Source organism: Mytilus trossulus, chromosome 2 (assembly GCF_036588685.1).
Source record: "Mytilus trossulus isolate FHL-02 chromosome 2, PNRI_Mtr1.1.1.hap1, whole genome shotgun sequence".
NCBI classification, from domain to species: domain Eukaryota; kingdom Metazoa; phylum Mollusca; class Bivalvia; order Mytilida; family Mytilidae; genus Mytilus; species Mytilus trossulus.
In genome coordinates, this window is record NC_086374.1 from 87698484 (window position 1) to 87710570 (window position 12087).

General features: G+C 30.8%; 1 protein-coding gene across 2 annotated transcripts in view; it reads right to left on the bottom strand.

Moving 5' to 3' along the window:
* Positions 1 to 4478: 4478 nt before the first annotated feature.
* LOC134708254 (uncharacterized) overlaps positions 4479 to 12087 on the bottom strand; it is a 31383-nt gene continuing 23774 nt past the window's right edge. Inside the window, exons 3-5 of one of the 2 annotated variants that reach the window (XM_063568647.1) lie at positions 12002 to 12027; positions 8231 to 10813; positions 4479 to 7596 (exon numbers count right to left, since the gene is read on the bottom strand). In XM_063568647.1, the coding sequence (XP_063424717.1) occupies positions 10805 to 10813; positions 12002 to 12027 (35 nt within the window). In that variant the 3' untranslated portion in view covers positions 4479 to 7596; positions 8231 to 10804. The remainder of the gene's footprint in view (positions 7597 to 8230; positions 10814 to 12001; positions 12028 to 12087) is intronic. The other variant, XM_063568646.1, reaches the window with a different exon arrangement.

Consider the following 12087-nt stretch of genomic DNA (forward strand, 5'->3'; position numbering starts at 1 on the left):
TTAACTTCCTGGGAAAAATTAAACGCATATTCATGCCAAGAACATGTCAGTGCGATAAACGCATCAACACTAATCCTACTTTGTTTTAGACCGACACCCTTATTGAGTCATATCTTTAATGTGCAAGTTCATAAGGTTAAAGGCGACAGGAAAACGTGTCACCGTACTCGGACAAATTATTCTGAAAACCAACTGACCAGTCTTTGCTCTAACTCAGTGATGCTCCGTGTTGCTCTAACTCAGTGATGCTCCTCTAACTCAGCGATGCTCCGTGCTTAGCGGATAAGCAGCAAATACATTTTTTAACATAAAAGTGAGAATGGAAATGGGGAATGTGTCAAAGAGACAACAACCCGACCATAGAAAAAACAACAAAAGGTCACTAACAGGTCTTCAATGTAGCGAGAAATTCCCGCACTCGGAGGCGTCCTTCAGCTGGCCCCTAAACAAATATATACTAGTTCAGTGATAATGAACGCCATACTAATTTCAAAATTGTACACAAGAAACTAAAATTAAAAAAATACAAGACTCACAAAGGCCAGAGGAATTGGGACAGGCGCAAAAATGCGGCGGGGTTAAACATGTTTATGAGAACTCAACCCTCCCCCTATACCTCTAGCCAATGTAGAAAAGTAAATGTAAAACAGTCTACTTGTATGTTTGTCCATCAGATGAGTTAAACCTATTGCAACTTATTTTTATAGTTCGTTCTTATGTTGTACTGTTATAACACTGTCCGAAGTTAGGGGAGGGTTGGGATCCCGCTTACATGTGAACCCCACCACATTATTCATGTATGTGCCTGTCCCAAGTCAGGAGCCTGTAATTCAGTGGTTGTCGTTAGTTCATGTGTGACATATTTGTAAGGCGTTAGTTTTCTCGTTTGAATGGTTTTACATTGTCATATCGGGGCCTTTTATATATGACTATGAGGTATGTGCTTTGTTCATTGTTGAAGGCCGTGCGATGATCTATAGTTGTTAATGTCTGTGTCATGTTGGTCTCTTGTAGACAGTTGTCTCATTGGCAATCATACGGCCACATCTTCTTTTTTATATTTGGTTTGACTCGACTGGATTCCAACCCACCATCTCAAGTACTGGAGACAATCACGCTACCATGAGACACTAGAAGCAGTTCTAATAGAAAGAACATATTAAGGAATTCGTATATCATTGTAAAAACTTACATTGTACCAATCTACCCTCACTGACATTAATCGCATGTTTTTACTTTTTAGTATGTTTAAATACGAGTTTCACAACCGGTGTAAAACAAAGGTTTCAAGTCTTAAACCAGGTTTAAAGTTACATGTGAACTTAGGTTCTCCAGAAGCGTAAACAATTCCTGCTACACTAGTGGCATTCAGCACATTGATCATGATTCCATAATGTGTTAAAATCCACTACTAAATAGATTGTATTGAAAACTCATAAACGAGGAAAGGAGAAAGTGATCAAGAAAATCATTGCCATCTCTGACAAGATTACCTGTTAGCCAATTAGATACTAAGAATACTTCAACTATCATTAACCTCTTACTTGTAAGGAACAATCTCTAACCAGTAAAATCGGATGGAAAACATATGCTCTGGAAGAAAATCAAGTTGGAGACAAATACTCCTTATGCACGTTCTGCTAAAAGAGGGACACAAGGTACCAGAGAGAGAGTCAAACTCATAGATAGAAAATAAACTGATAACACCATGGCTAAAAATCAAAAGACAAATAGTACAGAATACACAACAAAGAAAACTAAAGACTAAGCAATACGAACCCCAGCAAAAACTTGGGGTGATCGCAGATGCTCTGAAAGGGTTAGCATATCCTGCTCCACATGTGGCACCCGTCGTGTTGCTTATGTTATTACAAATCCGGTAAATAGTCTTATTCGGTATGTCACATTCGTGAAAAGGAAAAGGGTATTGTAGTTACGACATAAGGAATATAACCGATATCATCTGTGAAACGGTTATTCCATAACAGTCAACCAACTCGTGATGGCGTCCGTAAAATTTACGAAGGGATGATTTCAACTTCATCATTTGGGGCTCTTGGTTTAATAGCGTCCTTGTGAGTAGCAATCCCATCATCTATCAAGGAAATCTCGATAGGAAATACAACACCGGAAATGTCGTATCAATTAGCTACTGGAATGTTGCTACAGAGAAATGGCAAGTTCACAATTGGGAAGCTAAAATCATCTCTTTTGTGCTAACTGTTGCTACCTATAATCAGGAAATTAAGGTATATTTTTTTGTCCTCTCCGAGTTTATTTCTTATTTTACCTCTTCTATCAGTCTCTAGATTATACAGGTCAATATAACCAGTAGATCTAGTTGTTATTGTGGTTTCCTTGATTTTATATTATGTGTGATTGTTGAGATCAAAATAGCAAGACATCTTTGAATCATCTACATGTTAATGAGTAATGACTATTATGTCAGCTTCTTTCAAATTTTCGTAGTCTAAAGTTCCTTGTATGCAACAAAGAAATAAAGGACCAATCCATGGATAATTGTAGTTGGTTGTGAGTCTTGTCAGAAAATTGATCACCAATACTAGTCATATAAGTGTTTTTTTTCTACAATTTATCACTGGTATGCAAAAAAAAATGTCAGACAATTACTCTGATAAGGCAATTTTCATAGTTTTAATGGAAATAGTGTACATCACAATTTGATAAACATCAGTGACATACCCAAGTGTGGCTAATGCTTCCAGAAGCCAGTGTACAGCTCTAGTAGCCTGCATAATAGCATACAATATTTTACTTATACAAAATATTCTTCAATTTACCAAAACAATGATAATAAATATGTTTTCAAGTGTCTTGTATATGTATACTTAAGTGTCTTGTACAATTTACAATGTATACTGAAATGTCTTGTACAATGAATACTGAAGTGTATTGTACAATGTATACTGAAGTGTCTTGTACAATGTATACTGAAGTGTCTTGTACAGTGAATACTGAAGTATCTTGTACAATGAATACTGAAGTGTCTTGTACAATGAATACTGAAGTGTCTTGTACAATGTATAATGAAGTGTCTTATGCAATGAATACTGAAGTGACTTGTACAATGTATACTGAAGTGTCTTGTACAATGTATACTGGAGTGTCTTGTACAATGTATACTGAAGTGTCTTGTACAATGTATACTGGAGTGTCTTGTACAATGTATACTGAAGTGTCTTGTACAATGTATACTGAAGTGACTTGTTCAATGTATACTGAAGTGTCTTGTACAATGAATACTGAAGTGTCTTGTACAATGTATACTGGAGTGTCTTGTACAATGTATACTGAAGTGTCTTGTACAATGTATACTGATGTGTCTTGTACAGTGAATACTGAAGTATCTTGTACAATGAATACTGAAGTGTCTTGTACAATGAATACTGAAGTGTCTTGTACAATGAATACTGAAGTGTCTTGTACAATGTATAATGAAATGTCTTATGCAATGAATACTGAAGTGACTTGTACAATGTATACTGAAGTGTCTTGTACATTGAATACTGAAGTGTCTTGTACAATGTATACTGGAGTGTCTGTACAATGTATACTGAAGTGTCTTGTACAATATATACTGAAGTGTTTTGTACAATGTATTCTGGAGTGTCTTGTACAATGAATATCGATATTGATGTCACTCCTCAGAACTGGTTCCCATTAGTAACAGATGACTGCACTGTTCTATCGATTCCCAGAATCTTGTTGTTTGGTCAACTTGATTTCTCGCATTCAAATGATTTAGGGATCCTGGATTGCTTTATTTAGGGAGGCATTACTTACAAGTTTATGGTATAGATACCATGGATGGAGAGTGAATAGTGAAAATGAAGCCGAGTGGTAGTGAATAAAGGAGATGTAAAATTGAGAGAAAACTGTAGGAATGTCCCTCAGAATGGTGAAAATTTGAATCTTGGCACTACTTGCTATAAAATTGTGTTCAGAAAATAATGTTTTCCTAAAGACTGTAGTACTAAAAAGATGTATCATCAGCATATTCACCAGATTCCCTCATGAAATGATACTGAACATGATTCTTTGTCAGACAGTATTATCCAAATTTTGCATAAGATATACTACCATTGTATGAAGTTTCATTAAGATCCTTATCCCATGTAGGAGTACTTTTCTTTATAAAGTACCTCCGCCCCATCACTTCATTGAAAGGATATTACATACATCTTATATTACTGAAAATGGTGTAGACCAGAAACATTTCCCATCATTCACAAAGATATAAGAAGATATGGTATGAGTACCAATGGGAAAACTCTCCATCCAAGTCACAATTTGAAAAGTAAACCATTATAGGTCTAAGTGTTCATTTTCATGTAGTTAATAACTATTGTGCACAGCTTTATTATAGTTACTCCAATATTGAATAATAATGGAGTTTTACAGTTTCTCTTAGGCAGATGTACAATGCAATTCATCGGTGGGTAAACACAACAAAAGTCTTATGTGAATAAGCACGATTTATTTGAAATATATACAATATAAAGATAGATTATCTTAACAAAAAAATGAGTTTGTTATGTATAAATTATAAGAAAAGTTGAAAATTATTCAAGACAATCACAGAAAACAAACAAAAAATGTATTATTTGGTACTTCTTGAAAAAAAAATATATTAATGGAATCAAAGCTGTTAACAATGTAAATACAGTAAAAATTTGGAAAACTATAAGCATTTTTCATAGATATATTTCTCACTATTTAACTCTCATTCAATAAAGGAACATTTTGAAACAAAAAAGACAATATAACCTCTAGCAATCAACCCATAAAACAGGTCATATTACATATTAGTACATAGTTATATAAAAATTGACAATGAACTTTTGCACATTATTTGCATTCTGGTATTTTCAGGCAGCAAAACAAGGTACATTTCTAGTAAAAGATGTACAACAACAAAGATATAACAAATTTAGCAAAGATGTATATTATTTTGCCATCACAATAAAACAGAGATGCATATAATTTGAAAAGAATTTACAAAAAGTTACATTGTTTACATTAACCATGTACACAAAATCTTCTATCAGGTTAAAATGAATTTTACAATTTATTTACCTTGAATAAAATCAAGATCGAGGCATCATGGAATGAATATAAGCTGACTTTTAACGCATTTGTAAGCTGTAGAAATACTCACAATATAGCATTGTCTAGGGAACTGGCCAAAACAACTTCAGTTAATAAAATTATAATGTCAATCCTTGTATAAAAATAGATAAGTCTAACTACATATATTTGGAATACAATGCAACATGTTTCAGTGCCATAGCTGTATGTAAAATGCATGAATGAGAATGTTGAAATATTTCTTTTAATTCAGCCTTTCACAAAATCTTCCTTATGTCCAAACAGTAGTGTAAAAGGCAATTGCTACATAGAACATTCCTAATAGTTGAATTTAACTAATAACCTATACAAATGTATATCTATTATTAACATTGATTTAACAGTACTTTCATATTGGCAATATTTACAACAAACCTAAATGTCACATGGAGAATTTTCTTATTAAAAGAATCCTATCTTTTCACCGTACCTGTGGTTTCTTAATTTTTGGAATGAGAGATAACTCATGTCTGAATTGTAAAAAACGTCTTCATGAAACTACACATTATCAATGTAAGAAACAGAATGTGACCAAACTCCATCGTGCAAATACAAGTCAACTATTCTTTGTAATAATAGAATAAATTACTGTAAGTTAACTATTTCTAACAGTCTACTTTTGAGACAGTCGGTTATCTAAGAGGATTTCTATATTCCTTTTAATACTTACAAATCAATACCTACAAATGCATTCTCTCTAAGAAAAATATCTTGATTTTCCGTCTCATACAATTATCATCAATTGAAAATCTAAATACAATGTATGGTGAATTCTAGGAGAGGTTTCTCAATATTATTATGAAATCATACTAAATACTTGAAGTAATCAATAAAGAAAATAGATCCTTTTACAAAATTTGTAAAGACATGCACTAAATTAGCATTAACTACTACATGTATTCAGTGTAGTAGACAATTAACATAATCCAGATTTGAGGAACTATTCAACATCAAAAGTGTAGACACATGTATCATTTTAAGATAAACGAGTACCAGTGTTCAGATGAAGAATTATTAATCAAAATCAAATAAGTTCATCATTTGGAATGCAAAATACAAATCACAATTATTTAGAGTTAAGTTACAAAATGTTTACACTAGTTAATGTCAAAGGCATAAAATAACATATAGTGCTACTGAATTAATCAATTATATACAATATAATTAACTGATTACAAGGTAGTACACAAATATATTCAATGTCACACATGTATTACAATAACACACATTGTAATACACTTATAAACAATGTAATAAATTGAGGCACAATGTAGTATACACTAGTATAAAGTGTAGCACACTGATACACAATATTGAATGTAATATTACACTAGATTTCCACTATTGCATACTAGTAATTAAGTATTGATTGCATATATACCCTGTGTTAAATTAAATTTCCAATCATTAGTGTTTTATACTACAAATTTAATCACATGATATAATGGAAGAAAGTAAAAAATCATGTGACAATGTTGAAATGTATGCAGGAAGACAAGACTCATACAAATAGTATAAAATAGACTTTAATATAAGCTTTCCAATATTATTTGATTTATTTTCACATTTGAAGCTTTAACTCAAAATGTTGATAAAAATCAGCATTTATTATATACTTAATTATGATAAACAAAAAATCCAATTTAAAAGAGGGACGAAAGATACCAAAGGGACAGTCAACTTGTACAGGATTACAACTGTTGACAATGGTTGAATATTGCTAAAAAAGACAACTGTAACCATTCAATTCTAAATGTTTTACTAACATCATCCCTGCTAGATAATCTGCATTATAATCCGCATTTCATGCTGAACATCATGTCTTTGACTATCTTAATCTTATTTGAATCTGTTTCTGAAGTTTGTCAGGCATTCAAATGGATAAAACCAGAGGATTTCGAAAATCTGACAAAAATTCCAAAACATGACAAGTGAACATCCTTAAACTTATTTGAATCTGTTTCTGAAGTTTGTCAAATCAAACATTCAAACTTTTAGTTTTTTTGACCAAAGGTAAAGCTCACCTAAAATACTAATAAAAACCTATTTGTATTTGTCTCCCAGCATTTATACAACATCAGACAAGAAATTCTGAAATGGAATGATATTGTACATATGAATGTAAAAATAAATAATTATGCTACATGTATTTAAAAATGAATGTTTTAATCTTTTACTAGTTGAATAAAAAAAAGTTCATTTTTTCTCACCACTGTATTCCTTTTAAATTTTCTCTTTCTATCGCTAATTTTATGTTTATGTTAATAGTTTCAAATTTAAGAAAAAAACACCACATATACGTGAAAAAAGTATGTGTTAGTGGGTTATGAATATGAAACTGTTTTGCACAAGACCTACATGCAATACCAGAATTTCAACATGGTCATATATTCTATTGAATCAAAGCATAGATATTCTTAAAAAAAAATTGAATCCATGAAATAAACACTTAACGCAGGGTACCCAAATTGCACCGAGTACCCAAATTGCACCTATTTAGAAAAAAATAGCAATAAAAATCTTACAAGATTTCCTAGAGACTAAACAAGTTGTATTTTTGTGATTTGATACTATGCCCGTCTTTCAACATAGGTAAACATATTTAGTTATACACAAAACGTTCACAGTATTTATCAACAGACGAACTGTTTACTGAAAAAAACAAAATGTACGAAAACGTCACCATGCGACGTCATCAAAACGTCATCTTATTAAAATTGGCAAATACAATATATTATAAGTATCCATTTCGTAAAATATGAATAGTAAGCATGGACAAATATCCAATTGTTCAAAATATTTGAAAAAATTAAACAAAAGCTCGGTTATTAGACTTTTGATGATGTTAATTTAAGCATGGATGCAATTTGGGTACTCCTCGTTACAGAATAATGGATAGTTTGGAGGTTGATTCAAACCCATTTTTTAATGACTCAATATGGACTAAAAATTAAATTGGTGTACCTATATGACAAAGAAGGATAGGGCTTCAAAATAAACACAGTATGGACATTTTTTTCCTGATCATAAAAAAACGTAGGTGAAAAAACTGTCAAAATAGGTGCAATTTGGGTACCGTCACGTTATGTGTAAATTGCTTGTTGTATATTTGATTTTTTTGAAACAGGTTGAAATAATGAGTGATTTTAGATAAGAAACTAGTTTTTATATCAATTACATAAATCTATGTATACAATTCTAACTCTTTATATGAAAATTAAGAAGCCGAAGAGGTTTTTACAGGGATCTAATCATATATGCAGTAATTATTTTAAAAAATGGACCAAAAACAAATGAAACCATCATAATATAAAATGAGCACAGCTGGTATTATATATGTATACAAAGGAATAGTTTTTGCCATTAAACATCTTTCATGGAATAAAAAAAAAATTCCATAGCATACATTTTCACAATAATAATAAATCTAATTACCTTACAATTCACATTAAGCTTGCTTACTGAATGTAAATATATTAATGTAACATTTCTTGAGTCATGGATTTTTAACAATGGAATGTAAAAGTTACAAATTATTAAGAGTTATTTCCCCTTGATAACTAACTTGGAGACCAGCCCCAAAAAAATTAGTTATTACTAAATTTGGACAAAATTCAATAGCAAAACATTAACACTACTGAAATGATTTTTTGAAATAAAGGTTTAATAATTTGAGTAATAGTTAGTATTTCTTATAAAACAATTGAAGAAAATGCTGATTAGTTTAATAAAGAAAATTTCTAAACACAAAATAAAAGAATTTGTGGTGTTCATGAAAATTTCAGTTGAATCATACCGGTAATTAAATAAAATTCTAACACCAGTATTATGACATGATTATACACATAAATGTGTCTTTGGTTGTCTCTTTGTCAAATAGTTATCAAGTAAAGCTTAGAAATGGTTCATTAAAATGAACACATGTGACCTTTCAAAAATATAATAATTCTGTTAAAAATGAGAATATCTGGAATATTAATCAGAGAGATCAATGAACGCCATTTTAAGATTTTTGCCAGATCAATTGGTAATATTAGAATAAGACTTATTCAAATAGGAGATACTGTAAAAAAAACTGCCAGTTTCTGTCCATCACCCTCAATTACCTCACTCCTCTCCCCACTCTAAAATGGAGCACTCTAAAAGCAGATAAACCTATTTTTTCAGACTGACTATCCAAAAAATCTCATTTATTTCCTTCTGACCTTTAGTGTGATTTCACTAGCCTCTTCTTTTGATATTTCTTATTGAGACATTATAAATCATAATTTAAACTTTGCTAACAGCTGTAGATTATAATTCTATGTAAACTTATATTCTTTTAAAATAGTGATACAGTAACAATTCTTTTTTTATCAAAATAAAACAATATATTTAATTTACAAACATTTATAAACACAACAAATCTACATCTATCATAAATATAACAAATACGGATACAACAAGCAGCCATTTTAACAATTACCATGGCAACCATCTATCATGACAACAGATATCATGACAGTAAGGAGACATATTAAAATTATGCTTCAAATCTACTTTTTCATCAGAAACAGTGAACAAAATAAAACTTAAAAATATATTTCAAATTGGAAGTAACCCAATTTATTTTTGAGCATTTCAATGTGATTTGGAAATATTTTTACTAATCCAAAATTTTTATAAATACATTTTGTACCAGAAGTGAAATTGTGATTGTATTTGAGAAATCATACAATATTAATATTTTCAATGAAATAAAACATAAGTAAGTTTTAAAAAGGGCCTCAAAACTATATTTGTGTCATTTTTAATATTCAAATAAGAGGTAATTGTATAAGCTGAAAATGATCTTATACTTCATCAAGTTTCAGTAGCACTTATTCTGAGCGAACAAATCAAATGAATTCATTCTGATCAGTATTATCAAATGCAATATCAAAATAATAAAGGAGTTTTCTGGTTGTTTTACATATAGATGTCAAGTTAAACATAAGAAGGTCTGATGGGGGGGTCTTCATTTTACTTTTCCTTAATACACTAGACATTTTTCTCTTTTCTTTTTTTGCCTATCATTCCCCATTCCTTATTTTTCCGTACCCCTTCTCATTTTCTGCCTCATTTTTTAACTATTCTTTATTATTTTAGCCATTTATTCTGAAATCTTGCCCAACTGTAAACCCCCATTCAGACACACTTATATAAGATTTTAAAGTCATCAAATTACTAACGTCACAGTATCATACAAAATTTAAGTCATTGCAGTGAAAAAAGCCCAACAAAAATGGTGGCATCATTCTATGCTCATACAATATAAAAAAATAGTTGTAAAATACAAGATAAGTTGATGAAACAACAACAGGAATGAACTGATTATCTGTTTTATACTTCTCACAACACACAGAGACAGAAAGACGTTTAGCAATGACAATGGTAAGACCGCGCATGAGCTGATGAAGACAATAGTAAATAAATAAATAAATAACTGTATGTTAAAATAACATGTCTGTTATACTAGAATCTGTATAGTTTATTGTACTGTCTTCATCGGCTGGTTGAAAATCCTTGTTCTCGTAATCCTCAATTTCCACTTCTTCTTTCTTTGGTTCTGGTTCAGGTTCACTGAATGACATTCCAAACTGGAAATCTTCTGTTTGGTATTTAGATCTGTAGTTCGTCAGTTCACCTGCAAATAACAAAGTTAAAAAAGTTAAGGATTTATCAGCATACATGTAAAAGGGAAAATAAATTATGACTATTTTGACTATGTGGTATGGGCTTTGCTTATTGTTGAAGGCCGTACAGTGACCTATAGTTGTTAACTTTTGTGTCATTTTGGTCTCTTGGGGAGAGTTGTCTCATTGGCAATCATACCACATCTTCTTTTTTTTATAGGTTTTTCTTATAATTTGTTGCACATTTGAATTCGTGGTTCCCCTGTACCCATGAAATCCACGAAATTTGGTATCCAAAGAATATAAATGAATCCACAGTACTTCATGTCATAGCAATTTGAATAATCAGAAACTTTGTGTATCTTAAAAATATATTTTTAATTAAATTTGTCATTTGATAAATCAAAGTCATATTGAATGATTTATAATTTTTGTATTCAATCAATCGGGTCATTGTCATAAAATTAATAATTGTTTTTAATACAGAACTTTATTTTGAATGTTTTTAGCCCTATTATTTAATCAGAATCCTTGTGAGCGTGCGATAAAAACAGATTTAAAGTCATTTCATAAATCTTAATACATGAAGCTCTAGGAAGATTGCCATAGAAATAGTAGATCGTTATTTGTATGGTAGCAATATTTTAGTCAATGAGATCCTAAGTTGAAAGGATTTTTTACTGAATATCCACAAAAACAAGATGGAAATAGTGTCATGCAGATACAAAATTCAGAAAGAAACAAGCTGTGGACTGTTGCTTAGAAAGTAAAGCATCAAGACAAAAAAGTGATCAATGATTTAATAATGCACAATATAGTGCTGTAAAAAAACAAACATTTATCATTATTCTGGTATAATCTAGAAACAAGATGCTATAATGATCATTTGCATTATAATTTAGTTTAAACTGTATCATTTATACAACATGCATATTCAATAGTCTAGTGTTGGCCAAGTTGTATATATATATTCAAATTGGAGTAACCATGGCAACCATCTATCATGTAACTTTTTCTTATATATATATATATATATATATGTGTAATTTTCAAAACCTGAATTGGTAGATAAAATAAATGAAGCTATATAGATATAGGAAGATGTGGTATGATTGCCAATGAGACAACTCTATATACATGTATAAGAGACAAAGTCAGTTTTTAACATCATAACAAAGAATGTAGAATTAGTGATTTACCGTCTTCATCTTTGCTGATCCCTTAACTAAAGATAAAATTCAAATACTATATATATTATATCACTGCCTAATGGACTGAGAGCACA